At 40.6% G+C, this 13,725-nt stretch overlaps 7 protein-coding genes across 7 annotated transcripts; 3 read left to right on the top strand and 4 right to left on the bottom strand.

The window, feature by feature from the left end:
* Positions 1–666: 666 nt before the first annotated feature.
* On the bottom strand, positions 667–1,127 carry LOC124301211 (histone H2B-like). Its single transcript, XM_046755994.1, has one exon. The coding sequence runs from the start codon at positions 1,057–1,059 to the stop codon at positions 688–690; it is 372 nt and encodes a 123-aa protein (XP_046611950.1). The 5' UTR covers positions 1,060–1,127; the 3' UTR covers positions 667–687.
* Positions 1,128–1,294: 167 nt separating this feature from the next.
* On the top strand, positions 1,295–2,387 carry LOC124301209 (histone H2A). The gene has a single exon (XM_046755993.1). The coding sequence runs from the start codon at positions 1,341–1,343 to the stop codon at positions 1,713–1,715; it is 375 nt and encodes a 124-aa protein (XP_046611949.1). The 5' UTR covers positions 1,295–1,340; the 3' UTR covers positions 1,716–2,387.
* Positions 2,388–3,006: 619 nt separating this feature from the next.
* On the top strand, positions 3,007–3,904 carry LOC124301207 (histone H3-like). The gene has a single exon (XM_046755990.1). It carries the CDS (start codon positions 3,022–3,024, stop codon positions 3,619–3,621), a length of 600 nt encoding a protein of 199 aa, XP_046611946.1. The 5' UTR covers positions 3,007–3,021; the 3' UTR covers positions 3,622–3,904.
* On the bottom strand, positions 3,864–6,028 carry LOC124301204 (zinc finger MYND domain-containing protein 10). Its single transcript, XM_046755985.1, has 8 exons — positions 5,930–6,028; positions 5,721–5,829; positions 5,192–5,478; positions 4,880–5,085; positions 4,640–4,809; positions 4,420–4,557; positions 4,088–4,320; positions 3,864–3,986 (listed from the first exon to the last, which is right to left on the bottom strand). The coding sequence occupies exons 1-8, from the start codon at positions 6,025–6,027 to the stop codon at positions 3,899–3,901; spliced, it is 1,329 nt and encodes a 442-aa protein (XP_046611941.1). The 5' UTR covers position 6,028; the 3' UTR covers positions 3,864–3,898.
* Positions 6,029–6,400: 372 nt separating this feature from the next.
* Positions 6,401–7,758, bottom strand: LOC124300338 (replication protein A 32 kDa subunit). The gene has a single exon (XM_046754303.1). The coding sequence runs from the start codon at positions 7,615–7,617 to the stop codon at positions 6,841–6,843; it is 777 nt and encodes a 258-aa protein (XP_046610259.1). The 5' UTR covers positions 7,618–7,758; the 3' UTR covers positions 6,401–6,840.
* A 103-nt stretch (positions 7,759–7,861) lies between these two features.
* On the top strand, positions 7,862–10,354 carry LOC124300336 (F-box only protein 22-like). Its single transcript, XM_046754301.1, has 5 exons — positions 7,862–8,178; positions 8,416–8,603; positions 8,939–9,293; positions 9,384–9,775; positions 10,163–10,354. The coding sequence occupies exons 1-5, from the start codon at positions 7,997–7,999 to the stop codon at positions 10,246–10,248; spliced, it is 1,203 nt and encodes a 400-aa protein (XP_046610257.1). The 5' UTR covers positions 7,862–7,996; the 3' UTR covers positions 10,249–10,354.
* A 5-nt stretch (positions 10,355–10,359) lies between these two features.
* On the bottom strand, positions 10,360–12,573 carry LOC124300337 (borealin). Its single transcript, XM_046754302.1, has one exon. It carries the CDS (start codon positions 12,269–12,271, stop codon positions 11,387–11,389), a length of 885 nt encoding a protein of 294 aa, XP_046610258.1. The 5' UTR covers positions 12,272–12,573; the 3' UTR covers positions 10,360–11,386.
* Between the last annotated feature and the right edge of the window lie 1,152 nt (positions 12,574–13,725).

Below are 13,725 nucleotides of genomic sequence, written 5' to 3'. Positions count from 1 at the left end.
AACAAATATCCTGCAGATCGGATGAAATTTTTACACAGGTCATTAATTTGGATATAGAAAAGTTATCCACTGGTGATACGTGCGCTTTCGTCATTCGTACTAATATTTAATCATGTATGGTGACTTGGCTGGTGTGAGCGCTACGCAATTGGGATTTAATTAAGTTTTGCAACAAGCACGCTTAGCAAATTCGTGAACGTTTATCGCAGCATGGTACCGCATTTCACTGTTGCAAATTCTAATTGACGTATTTGATCAACAACCATATCTTAAAGAAACTTATCCAAAAGTACTGTTTAATTGAAGCTTTGTTAGAAGTTGCGTTCAATATGTTATACGTTTGTTCGAGTTGACATAATATCGAGCTTTAAATTCTCAGAAAAGACTGACTGATTAAGTTTGAGACAATTGCCAGCGAAGTTACTAGAACGAAGGAAAGTTTTCGTTGCTTGTTTACGAAATATTGGCAGGGTAGCGGGATTTTCCACATGCCGTGGCATTGTCACAAATGTATGTATTCTTCGTTCAGTTAGGCATACTATTGATTATGAAATATTTTACAGGTAAGTAATTTGACAACTAAGTTTTATGTTCCGGCGTGAGGAAGACAGTTCTTTGTACTGATCAAATTGGTGGCCCTGAAAAGGGCCGTTGGATTGGTATTAAGTTGAAATTCGTGGATGGCGTTCACTTCGAACTTGTATATTTGGTCACGGCTTTGGTGCCTTCGGAAACAGCGTGCTTGGCAAGTTCTCCAGGTAGCAGTAACCTAACTGCGGTTTGAATTTCCCGAGATGTGATAGTTGACCGCTTGTTGTAGTGAGCAAGTCGAGATGATTCGGCGGCGATTCGTTCAAATATGTCGTTGACAAAGCTGTTCATGATGCTCATCGCTTTACTGGAGATACCAGTGTCCGGGTGTACTTGTTTCAAGACCTTGTAGATATAAATTGCATAGCTCTCCTTCCTCCTGCGCTTTTTCTTCTTATCGCCCTTGGTGATATTCTTCTGTGCCTTGCCAGCCTTCTTTGCTGCTTTACCGCTGGCTTTGGGTGGCATCGTCAAAGGATAAAATTGGTAACGTAGTACTGACTCGATGCTTCACTCGTAAGCGTAGAGGGCGAACTACAGACCGACCTTCGCTGCGCCTATTTATTAAGCGCTGGCTCACCGACGCCGAGCCAATCAGAAGCCGCTGCGTTGAGCCAGACGCTCCGATTGGTCCGCGCCACTTGCGCTGACGCGTATAAATATGTAGTCGCAAGCCGTTTCGATTCATTCTACGCCGAGCAGCGTTGACGCTTGGGTCTCTCTACGCGCACAAGTTAACAATTATCACTATGTCTGGACGTGGTAAAGGCGGTAAAGTCAAGGGCAAGGCAAAGTCCCGTTCGAGTAGAGCAGGACTTCAGTTCCCGGTGGGTCGTATTCATCGGCTACTTCGCAAAGGAAATTATGCCGAACGAGTTGGTGCTGGAGCTCCGGTATACCTCGCCGCTGTGATGGAGTACTTGGCTGCTGAAGTTTTGGAATTGGCCGGTAATGCTGCCCGGGACAATAAGAAGACCAGGATTATTCCTCGTCATTTGCAGCTGGCCATTCGTAACGATGAAGAGTTGAACAAACTGTTGTCTGGAGTTACTATTGCCCAAGGTGGTGTTCTGCCCAACATTCAAGCTGTTCTCCTACCAAAGAAGACCGAGAAGAAGGCTTAAATTTACTGCACAAACAAATAACCTTAAACGGCCCTTTTCAGGGCCACAAAATCGTTCAATATGCTTAGAACAACGTCTTGCACAATCCGCAACCTCATCTTGTTACCTTCCTAATATAACTCATATTCGTGAACACTTCAAATTATATGTACTTTGGTACACATTCAAATCTTGGCATACATATATTGCTTAAAATTCGCAAGATACTCTATTAATCATTAAACCCAGTATTGCTAATTCAACGGATAAATACGCCCTCCAGATTCTTTTCAGTGTACTGTGGTAAATTCATCGATTCTTCGAAAACGACGGCGTAATTCGTATATTCCTCTGCTCAATTCAATTGAACTCCGAAAATTTATAAAGAAAATCTTTATTGATTGCGTAAATCGATTCGCTTTGCTTGATTAATCAGAGATGGATACTTGATGACAGTCATGACATTTCACAGGACATATGTCTTGTCATGTATTCACGTTTAATCGAATGATGACTCGACTCTTCAGAATTGGAACAGAAAATTAAGCTGGGACATTTTATACATAGTAAATGTAATTTGCTGAAAGTCGAATGTTTCTTCTATACGCAACGCAATATTCTTAAAATCAGTGCAAAAATTATTTGGAATGCAATGATTTTTTGTGGTACGGTACGTACAAACATTTGAATTGTAGATTACATAAATTCATAATTTACTAAGGTTGGAACCAAATATCCTGAAGGGTTATACGGCGTAGTCTCATAACGAATAAGGATGACAAGTAACATCAAATGGCGTTTTGATGTCCAATTGTACATCATGCAGCACGTATGAATCTTTGGTCAGAAATGATGAACAGAATATGCCAGTTGATTATTACACTGAATTATCGAAGGGCGAATCTTGCATAGTATATTACATGACATAGCAGTGCGAATCAGTTTTTCAACATCGGAAACAATCGGTGGACCGGTTTGTTGTTGAACTTGACGTCCAAAATCGTACAGAGTGTGACCTTAAGTTTCAAAGCATAGACGGCGTCTACGGTGGTTACAATTTTCCCTTTGAAATGGTTCCACTCTAGATACGAAAAATACTATTTCGCTTTTTCGGTCGCGACTTTCGAAGATTCCACCGATCGCCGTAGCTCTCTCGAGCCTTTACGACTCTCCATTTACAATAAAATTAGGAATGATGAAACTTAAAAATTTAAAAACCAAAGAAATTCGCAAAACGAGAACGTTAATCCCTCGCTGAAGGCTGCCGTATTACTGCCGCAATTTGCTGCAACTGCTGCAAAGACGTTATGTCCATTGTGTAAGGAATATGTATACACTATGGTTATATCCACGATTGGCTGCAACCTCCACCACCGCTCCGTCCACCAATGGAAGTGCAGTACGGGAATCTGGTAAGCTGCTAAATACAGACGCCAGATATATCGTAACGCAGTCATTCGTTGGAAACGCTCTGATCCACGTTACGAAACTCTTCATCCGACTCGTTGAACCCGACATGGCACGTACGAAGCAGACTGCTCGCAAATCCACCGGCGGTAAGGCGCCCAGAAAGCAGCTGGCGACGAAGGCAGCTCGCAAGAGTGCACCAGCAACTGGAGGAGTGAAGAAGCCGCATCGTTACCGCCCGGGAACCGTTGCCCTTCGTGAAATTCGTCGTTACCAGAAGAGCACCGAACTCCTTATCCGCAAGCTGCCCTTCCAGCGTTTAGTGCGTGAGATTGCGCAGGACTTCAAAACCGATCTTCGATTCCAGAGTTCTGCTGTCATGGCTCTCCAGGAAGCTAGCGAGGCTTACCTGGTTGGTCTGTTCGAGGATACGAACCTGTGCGCCATCCACGCCAAACGCGTCACGATCATGCCCAAAGACATTCAGCTGGCTCGTCGTATTCGAGGCGAACGTGCATAATTTGCAACGATTACTTCGCGACAACCACAACCGGCTCTTTTCAGGGCCACCATTTACCCTATTCGCAAGGCATCGAATTACACTGTCGAGCTGTTGAACTTCAAGTACTTTGCAACGTCATTGGTAAAGATAGTGAAACCAGGTTATTCATCTCTCGGAACCTTGATACGATTTTTTCAATAACATTGAATCTATATTTGTTGTTGGATTACGAAATACTAGCGAAGAATACAACTTTGTACCTGAACACTGGTTCAATGAAATACGTACTGTGTTATCAATCTTTGATGCCGTAGGCCTCTTTATTTTTTATAATCTTATCACATACATCCTTGTGTCGGGTCCAATCCTTTACTTGACATTCCCTACAACACGTAAGTATTCATCAGTTGGTTTGAAAAATGTAATAATCGAAAATTCAACGAGAAACAACATTTTCGAGAAAGTAATGGAGTGTCAAGTTTACCTGCCGCAGTACCAAGCCTCCTTGCATTTAGAACAGCGATTCGACGCAATTTCTTTACAGGCAAAACACCTTCTTGGTTCTATAGATTCGAGCTTGTCCAGGTCATATGCTTCGCTCAAAACCTGTGCCATACTCTTAATGTGTTCTATGTCATTATTGAACAATGATTTAGATTGAAGTTTAGCTATTTTCTTCCATTTCCTGTGATACTTTGCCAGGACAGACGACCTTACCTAATGGAAGATTTTAATTCCACGATTTAATTACTAGTACAATAGCGAGCAAATTGTTCACGAGTAATACGTTGAAAATAAGTAATTACGAAAATTCACCTCAGGCAGCATTTCAACAATTATTGGTTTTTGTGCATTCGGAGGTTGGGACATTACGCTCAATTGACAAAGCCATCTTTTCAACTCTATCAACGGCGAAATTTGATCCAGTATGGTTTCGTGTAGGTATTTCTGCAGCTAAAGTCAAGCCGGTTCAGAAATTATTCCAACACGCATACTTGCAATAAAGTTAGATATTCTATGAGTTCTTTCGAATTACCTTGACCAGTTTAGACATTCTAAATTCCGTGATCTCATAATACGGGGCACATTTTGGATTCAGGAGAATTTCCCGTAAACCTATCCACACTTGACCCTCTACTCTGCACATTCTGTCCTGGTCGGTTTCGTTTACCGTTTCCCATTTTCCGTTGTATACCATTTTATTCCCTAACGATGTAATAGTTATACTTGCGGAGTTACGGTTATTAACAACTTGAAATGAATCAGTGATATTTACCATCCTCGCCCAATTTCTTCCAGGGTTGTTTTTCAATTAATTCAGTTAACAGGTACGGAACGTCGTGTGTTGATAACATTCGTGAAAGAGCGCATAGAGATAAACTGTCAGTAAACTCAGCCATGTATCGCAAAATCGACACACACTTCATGCTAATGTCAAATTCAATTTCCTTCCTCTTTCGCAGTAACTCTGCCAAGCACGAGCTGATAAATAAAAAAGATATCAATCAAGGATTAATAAACTTCTCTCTATAGTCAAAAATAAAACTCATGTCTAATTCTGTTAATTCATCTGAATGTGATAAATTACTTTGTGTCTTCGAACTCGTCCTCGGATTCTTCTTTGCCCTTAAAGAGCAGATTCGTCACGTTGGTAACTGCGTAATCAATCAAATCCAGGGCATAGTCGTCGACGGCTTCTGCAGTATCAGAATGAAATAGAATATTCTCCAACAAGGAACAGGCTATCACTTCGTGATAAAACACGCTGTGCAGCAGAAACGTGTTCGTGGGTTCATCGTTTATTTCAATCAAAAGGGGAAATAACTTTTCTTTCCACACATTTATCTGAATCACTTCGTGAATCAGTACCGGCATCTGAAATGGGACATTTCACAAAAGTACCTGATATATTTAATTACTCGTCTCATTATTCCCGTTAATTTCAAAGATTCGTTTCAATTCTTGTACAGAGTAACATTCAAGAGTGTATTTTTAACATATGTAGATAGTAGTCAACATATAACATCATTGAAACTCAGATTATGTATCGAAAATTTACTCGTATTGATCAAACTTTTCCTCCAGATAGCATATGTACAGATAAACATTGTGCTTACCTTTTTTAACGAGATGAACCATTCTTTTACAGCTTCTTCTCGCAAGGTGCTGATTTCTAAAACGCTTTGCTGGTTTAACAGCATTAACTTCTTGTGAAATTCCAGCCATCTACAATTATCGCAATATTGTATGCCGTATGAGAAAATATAGAGCGAAAGACACTTTGTACGAAATGATCGAATTTTCTTGGGATAAGAAAATAATTTACCGTTTAGTACCAATGTCGTCGATATTTGAAGGCTGTAAATCTTGTACGTGAATTTCTATTTCCCATGGTGTTATAATGTAATCCGTTCGTTCCGTCATATTACATACATCACAGAATTGAAAACTTCAGTGCTTATTCAAACTGATCACACGCTCTACTGACATCATCGGCCATTTGTAAATAATTTTCGTATCACGCGTAATCCCGCGTAAATTCTATTGGCAGCTGGCTTGAGCAATCAGTTTAGTTCGATTTGAAAGAGTATTTTAAATTAAAAATAATTGGTGTTGGATAGAAAATACCGATTACTGTCGAGGTTCGAATTCCGAATAAAGCAACAATAATTTACGAATGTATACTAAAGTATATTATCTTCAAGAAGTTCAACATATTACAAGTTAGCCGAATAAAAATCATCTTGTTTGCAGACAACTTGTAAGCGCAGATGGAAACTGATATAAGGCGTATACATACGGTGTGTAAGAAAAAACCTTGCTTCATTTTATTAGTCTTTGGAATAACGGCTTTTACGAATATACAAAAGAGTGAACACAGATTAACATAAGACTAAACAGCAACATACTTCTAGCGAGAAATTGAGAAAAATATGTATGATATTCATATTACATATATCGGCAACGCATTACGCGTATAAACGTTACAACATGGAATAATATGCACAAAAAATGTAATGCGTGCTGTACTTTTTTTTTTTTTTTTTTTGATTTACAATTTTTGTTTTCTCATCATTTTGCGGTTCATAAAAAATAGACTGGTAATGTAATAATTTTAATCTAACTGACGTAATTGTACTGTATCATAACATCTTCCTTTGAAAAAGAGGAGGGTAAAGGTACTCGATCTATAAGTACCCGAAAAATTTAAACAAATCGACGCTGAATGATCCATGTTTACGTGGTTTTGAAGTGATCGTCGGTAAGCGTTGTGTAAATGTGTCCTTCCCCGGCCAGGAAGTCGAGTATATCGTCGACCTGAGGACGAATATGCGGCTGCACCCGCGCCTTGATTTGATCCCTCTCGATGCCGCTCGGCGTGTCGTTTTCGGATTGTATTATCTTGAAGACGGCTTTCTGGTCGTTCGTCATGCCGCCAAGGCTCGCTCCCATTATCGAGGAATCCATCAGCGAATTCTGCAGTCCGACAGGTTGATTCGAGTCCGGGATGCCGATCGCGTCCATGTTGCCGGCTCCAGCGAATTTCTCCCCCTTCAGGTCGACGTATATCGTCTCCAGGAGGTGGAGGGTCAGTTCGTTCAGGTCCGTTATCGGCCATATTTTCATAATCAGAATGTGCTTCTTCTGGTGCTGCTCGCGGAGCGAGCCGAAGACCCGGACGTAGGTGTTCACCTCGATGACCGATTCCTGCGGGGGTTTGTCTGCCTCTATCCAGTGGAAGGCCGTTATCGTCCCGGTTTCGTCCTCTATGTCGTAGGTTATCTTCGTCGCCGAAGGGTCGATCCTTCGGATGATACCAACGGTCGTTATTATCTGCACGTCCGTACCCCAGATTTGCAGTTCCTCCGGGCTGTCGATCAAGTGTTTCATCATCACCGGAACGATGTTCTGGGCCCGTTTCACTCCTCGTTTCGCGTTCCCCGCCGGCGAAGACACCTCCGAAGAGTTAAAGTACCCACCCCCATCATTTGCAAACGCTTTTTCGCCCCACATTGTCAACTCTGTTAACTCTTATAACGAAGAAGTAAGGTCACAACTTAACCTCAAATCGCAACAACACGCTTTTTCAGGTTCACCAAACTGCGCGCTGTCTACTGTTTGGCGGGATTTCCATTCAATGGCAATCCTCAAATGTTTATTTCTGCGTTTGCGTTTGCGCGAGACAAACTGGTGGCGCCATCTGCCAAACACTTGGCGCATGCGTATTGCAGTTGCATTCATGGATAAGGAGTGCATCAGCGCACGTAAATGCATGAGAAGACCGCACAGCTGTCGGTCGCCTCTATTGATTCTTTGTGTTTGAGTACGGTAGAAGGTCTCTGGCATATTGTAAACAGAAACTGTTATCGTGGAATAATTGAAAAGAGTAGCCATGGAAAATGTGTCGAAAAGGAAGACACGGAAGAGGAGACAGTCTAATCGAGAAGAAAATAAGGATGTTGACACCGATGTGGATGGTGTAAATTGTAGAGAGCGCATAACCTACGACGTACTCCGACTGATGCTAGAATATTTTAATATTACGGATTTAACTCGGGCGGCTATGGTTTGCAGGTAGTAAAAAATTTGGTCGTTCTGTAATGTGTTCCAGCGGCCAAATATTCCACATCCAACGATTCTCTGCATTGTGGAACTGGTTCTTCAACAATTTATTTTAACTGCCTCTTGAGTCACGTTTTTTTGTTCCATTATTTAAAAAACGAGGACAGTTAAGAATAGTTAGTTTTTCAACTTGGTTCTCCACTTAATAAATAAAAATGAACTACCCCTCACCGAACCGGTATGTTTCAGATCCTGGAATGAAGCTGCCGAAAAAGAAATTCACACTCGACTGAAACCACAACATTTTTTGCTTGAACCTAATACTGAGTCGAAAAAAATTACCGATCCAAAATATGTTGTGGACAAATTGTTCATCCAGCCAAGTGTTGGAATGGTGTTTAATGGCTTTCATACTAGACGTCAAATTTGGCAGCCAGGTACCGTGTGAGGCTTAACGTAACATCACATTGACGCAAGCTATCTAGAAAACGAGAGAAAGTAAAGTCTGGTGAAGCTCTAAAATTTGAAATATTTAGTATTTGCTCACCTTCCCAATAATTTTTTTTTTCTCATATTTTTTCATTAGAACTCAATTGCTTGAGCATTGTACTTGATAAGTTGTCGAGCTGCAAAGAAATGGGAAATTGAAAATAATACTTGTCAAGAACTTTGAAATATCGAGTAATATCAAGTGTGTTAAAACAGTTTCATCGATAATGAGATTTGTCATTCATCTTCGTTTTTTAGTTTGACTGACATTCAAATTTTTCAGATTGTTTGTGTAATTATTTGCCTCCTCAAACTGATTATATAACATTGACAAACAGTGGCACTATTTATGATGAAGTGGAAAACAAAGCTAGAGGTCTATCCAGTATATTCTTCCCTGAGATTCCTGATGTGAAAATCAAATACTTTCATACCACAAAATTGGATTACCTCAAATTTGATTCAACGCAAAATCCTAAATCTTCGAACAAATTAGCAAGGGAATTGTGTAAAATATCTCCAAAAGAAGAGAACATAAAATGTATAATAATGTTCCTGGGTGGGATGACACGCAACATTTTTGCAACCCCAGATCCAGACCACGTAGAATCGGTCATAAACTCGATTGTTTCATATGGGTAAAGCACATGGATTCAACAATGTGGTATGAAACATGACATGGTAAATTTTCTCAATTATAATACTTGCACGATATTGTCATTCCACAGAACGAACACAGCTAAAAATAAAATTGCGATTTGGGGTGGCATCGCTCGCAGGGTAATGGTATGCAGTTCTTCACGTGATAAGAGGATATGCAAAAAAAGTGTACCTATTGCTGGCCTCAGTATCTGCGGTTCAGGTGTTTCAACGTGGTCCATGGTGTTAAATAGCCGTATAAAAACTAAGGAACAAGCTGAAAAAGAATTGACAGCCTTGAGGGATGCGGTCAAGTTGCAAAAACACACAATTGGTTTCATGTTCTCTTGTTGTGCACGAGGCGATAGCTGGTATTCGGAACCAAATGTCGAGGCTAAAATCTTCAGAAAACTTTTTCCAAATGTTCCACTCATTGGATCGATTGGAGATGGCGAGTTTGGCGTATCCACAGTTCGTCACGGTATTTACAACCAGAATTAAAATTAATTACTCCGTGTGACAAGCGCATGTCGTCCGAAAATACTGAAAAACTTCTCGACATGTGTTATATGTGCCCACGATATGAAATTTTTTCTAGACTGTCAGTTTTCGATAAACTATTTTGCTTCCACTTTGTATTTGACTTTTTTTTCATATTAAAAAAGTAATATTAATAATTCTCTGGGGTATTTTAGCTGCATTAGTTACAGATTGACATTATTTAGGCATGTTACTGCTATAATGCTGTCACAAAGATTTTGAAAATTTCACATTTAAAATTTGTCTGGACAACCTATGGATGCAACAAGTTTTGATATTTTTACTTCGATCAGTATCGTTAACATTCCTTCTTATTTTCTGTTTTCAGAATACTCGCCAGATGAACGTATTTTCCATCAATATGCTACAATATTTTTAATCGTGTCTTACGGATCTGTGAGGAAAGTGCTATAAATATTTAAGTAAACTGCATCAATAAGAAACGGGTTGTTAACACAAACCAGTAATGCATTTTGTATTTTATTACAACAAATAAATATGACAAAATCCTATCATTTAATTTTCAATCAGTTAACGTTACCTAGGAATTCTAAATGCCAATTATAATAAAAGTATGAATCTATAAACTGTATAGAGTATAATAAAATTAATCACATCCAAGTAGGAAGGTGCAAATGTTATACAGTGTGTTAGAAATTCATAATCTAATTTATTAGTGCTCACCGACCACACAAGACACTCTTTGCGTCAGTCATATTTGAAAGGCACGACTTACTATGTCTAACTTCTTAGTAATGCATTTATAAGCTATGTATTAATATTAAGTGGAAACAAAGAAATGTCCTTAATCAGCCTCTTTCATTCACATTCTCAAAAGCTTTTGCCTCTTTATGTAAAGCTCTAGAATGAGACATAGTGTGGCACAGTTTTAGAGCATGTTGGTCAAAAAATTGATCAATGTCCAAATATTTTTTACATTTTGCTACAGTCAGATATTATGAAACAAAAATCATGTAAATTATTCTGAAATATTTGCTATCCACATTCTTTAGATACAGATATTCGATGACTCATGACAATTAAATTCCTTAACTTGAATATGTTTACAAACTGCTACTACAAGCAAGTTTTTTTTCTAATAAAATTATAATGATAAAGGGTGGGGATTATAATTGTAATGTAAGAATGAATACTGTTTGAAATGAAATATATATATAAACTTTCGACACGCAAGTGTTTCAGCACTAATCCTTGATAAAAGGGAGAAAGAATTGGATGAAGCTGTAATGACGAAACTGGACATGTAATTTAGTAAATTAATTACTTCAGACGATGAGTATCAATATACACATAAGATGGAGTAGCAGGTGGTTTAAGGGATTAATACATTGATAATCCGAGTGAATAAAGTAGGTACTCAAACACCAACAAGTCTATCCTTATCTTTTCCACGTATCACTCACATGTAGTTAATCACGTTGAGTCCCATGATGTGGAAACGTGTATAAAAATTACATTAAATATGTATAGAAAAATATGATTCAATCTAATCAAGAAGACAATAAGAACGAGAAGTACAGAACGTTACATACTAGGACCCGATGACCTTATCTAAATGCTGTTTTAGGGTAACTAACTGACGTCTCGTCTCTGCGTCAAATTCCGGTAGGTACGATAGCCGGAGTCCATCGTTGGGCAGCAGAGAAAGGACCCTTCCATTTTCCAAGGGCACATTGACATTGGCGACATTCTCATTAACCACAGATGTCACTAGGAGCGGACTGCCCTGCATACTGAGGGCCATTTCCCCCTGACGAGGTCGTCTCATCACGCTCAACGGTGTGTTGGGCTTGACTTTGGGGGTGACGAGGGCGTACTCTTTTCCGTGAGGCTTGAGCAGCGGCGCTGGAGTCTTGAATTTGTTTTTAATAGCAGACGAAGCGCCTCGTTCCTCTTTCCTGGAGGTTTTGGGCGCGAGGGTGATTTCGCAAAGTTTTGTTTTCCCGCTTGCGGACGAACTCCGCGTCCTCATTTTACGCGTCTTTGTCGAGGCCGCCGGGACGGCCAGATGATTTTGATTCGTCGTATTCGTCGTGGTTCCGACCTCCGTCGCGTAACCGTCGTCAGAAGCGGTTGTCGTGCGCTTCGAGGCCCTCGTCGGCCTGACCGTCTTCGGGGTGGGCGAATTCGTCTCGTCGACGTCGATAGAGGAGCTCACCTCGCATTGTTCACTCGCATCGTTTTCGTCTGACGTTATTTGGAGTATGTCGCGGAGCGTCAACTTCGTCAGTGATTGGGGTAGACGGGAAGATGCCATGCGGTAGTGCGTCTCGATCCTGTTCAATCGCCCCTCGAATTCTACCTGCATTTTGTGCAGCCGTAGCTGCACTTGCTTCTCGAAATCTTTGAGTAGCAGACCGCCGTCCTCGCCCGCCACGATCGATTTTGTTTTACGGATATGCTTTGTTCGCGGCATTTTCACCTTTGCGATCGCTTCTCACGGAGGTTTAACAACGCGGCTTCACAGCTGAGGCGTTGACTGAAGATCTTCAGTCAACGGCTGAGGGATCCGATTAAAACCTCCACTTTCTGCCTGTACGGTATTTACATCTTAACCCTCCTCGAATTGTTGGCAATTTCACACGCAACTCTGTTCCAACTGACTGTCGATATGATAACGCTATTGCACCTCAAATCTTCGATTTTGCTAACTGATTCCCTCGTAAAATGACAACAGCTCCTAACGTACATTTAATTTTCAAATCGTATACCACGAACTACGACAAGATTACCGAACTCTATTGAATAAATGATTTTGCGCTCTCTCGTGGATACTGTCCGAACTGTTCGCCATCAATTAGAATACAGTAGAATATACAAGTTTCCCGCTCTGTTAACAGCGCTGTGGCGCTTGTGTGACGTCGGAACGGTACCTAGTGGAAATCTCCAGATGTTAGACACCGGAAACATTCACACGCAGCTACAGCCAGACTCACATCAGTAGTTTGGGTCACCAATTACCGATTAAGTATTGAAATACACCGGACAACGGGCATTCTGTCGCTCTAGTCGAACGAACCGAAGAGGGAGAAATTGTTGGATAAAAGATTTAATTTGGCTTACCTTTTTGAGAATATTCTGGATGCGATGACTTGTAGATTGGTGGGAGGTTTTAGCGGAATAACTGACTTTAATATTTTGATATTTTGACTGAGTTTGGTTTATTTTATAAGTTTTGATATTTAAAAGTCACAAACGCAGAGTTACACTTTGTAAGATCTTAAACTTAGTATGACAAAATGGATTTTAAGTTCGCTGAACTTTTGGGCAGAGTAACGTTGTATGAAAGTTTTAATGCAAAAGGCTAAAGGATTTTACCGCGAGACTGTACCGGAACTATATGACGAATCTGGAGGTAGAAACACAAGAGAGCGATCGAGTGATCGGTCGCCCTTTTTATAGGGGTCGATCGTTGCGCAGAACGATCCCCCTCTCTAGTTTTTTGGTCACCTTTGCGCACCTCCCCTCTTTTTCTAGGAATTTCTAATTAGGTCACGACATCCTCGCGCATACACGCCCGTTATCTTAGTTCTTTAGCTATTACTATATCGTAGGTTTTTACGTATGGTGTATCGCTGTTTGGTGCGGTGGTGTAGGTGCGTGGACTTGGTTCCGTAGTTCTCCGAACTGCGTGGGCTTTTCGTTGTGGCGCCAGCCCCCTTTGTGGCGCCAGCCCCTTTTGTGGCGCCAGCCCCCTTTCTGGCGCCCCTCAGCCACTTAACTTCCTCCTGCCTACCTCTTAATGTTTTTGCTATCTTGTTCGTTACAAAGCCCATATTTCATTCTGGTTACCTGTCGTTTGTTAGTTTTATAGCTATATCTATATAGAATTACATATGTATTATAGTCGACTACTGTCGTTGTTAACCT

The sequence above is a fragment of the Neodiprion virginianus genome, chromosome 3, assembly GCF_021901495.1.
Source record: "Neodiprion virginianus isolate iyNeoVirg1 chromosome 3, iyNeoVirg1.1, whole genome shotgun sequence".
NCBI classification, from domain to species: Eukaryota; Metazoa; Arthropoda; class Insecta; order Hymenoptera; family Diprionidae; genus Neodiprion; species Neodiprion virginianus.
Note: the sequence above shows the minus strand (reverse complement) of the source record. Positions and strands in the feature narration are given on the sequence as shown.

Coding starts and splice junctions, on each gene's coding strand:
- LOC124301211 (XM_046755994.1), bottom strand. CDS start 1,059: ATGCCACCCAAAGCCAGCGGTAAAGCAGCAAAGAAGGCTGGCAAGGCA.
- LOC124301209 (XM_046755993.1), top strand. CDS start 1,341: ATGTCTGGACGTGGTAAAGGCGGTAAAGTCAAGGGCAAGGCAAAGTCC.
- LOC124301207 (XM_046755990.1), top strand. CDS start 3,022: ATGTATACACTATGGTTATATCCACGATTGGCTGCAACCTCCACCACC.
- LOC124301204 (XM_046755985.1), bottom strand. CDS start 6,027: ATGACGGAACGAACGGATTACATTATAACACCATGGGAAATAGAAATT. Junction 5,479..5,720: donor GGTTCATCTCGTTAAAAAAG/GTAAGCACAATG, acceptor GTCCCATTTCAG/ATGCCGGTACTGATTCACGA. Junction 3,987..4,087: donor GAGGCTTGGTACTGCGGCAG/GTAAACTTGACA, acceptor TACGTGTTGTAG/GGAATGTCAAGTAAAGGATT.
- LOC124300338 (XM_046754303.1), bottom strand. CDS start 7,617: ATGTGGGGCGAAAAAGCGTTTGCAAATGATGGGGGTGGGTACTTTAAC.
- LOC124300336 (XM_046754301.1), top strand. CDS start 7,997: ATGGAAAATGTGTCGAAAAGGAAGACACGGAAGAGGAGACAGTCTAAT. Junction 8,179..8,415: donor CGGGCGGCTATGGTTTGCAG/GTAGTAAAAAAT, acceptor GGTATGTTTCAG/ATCCTGGAATGAAGCTGCCG. Junction 9,776..10,162: donor CGTATCCACAGTTCGTCACG/GTATTTACAACC, acceptor TTCTGTTTTCAG/AATACTCGCCAGATGAACGT.
- LOC124300337 (XM_046754302.1), bottom strand. CDS start 12,271: ATGCCGCGAACAAAGCATATCCGTAAAACAAAATCGATCGTGGCGGGC.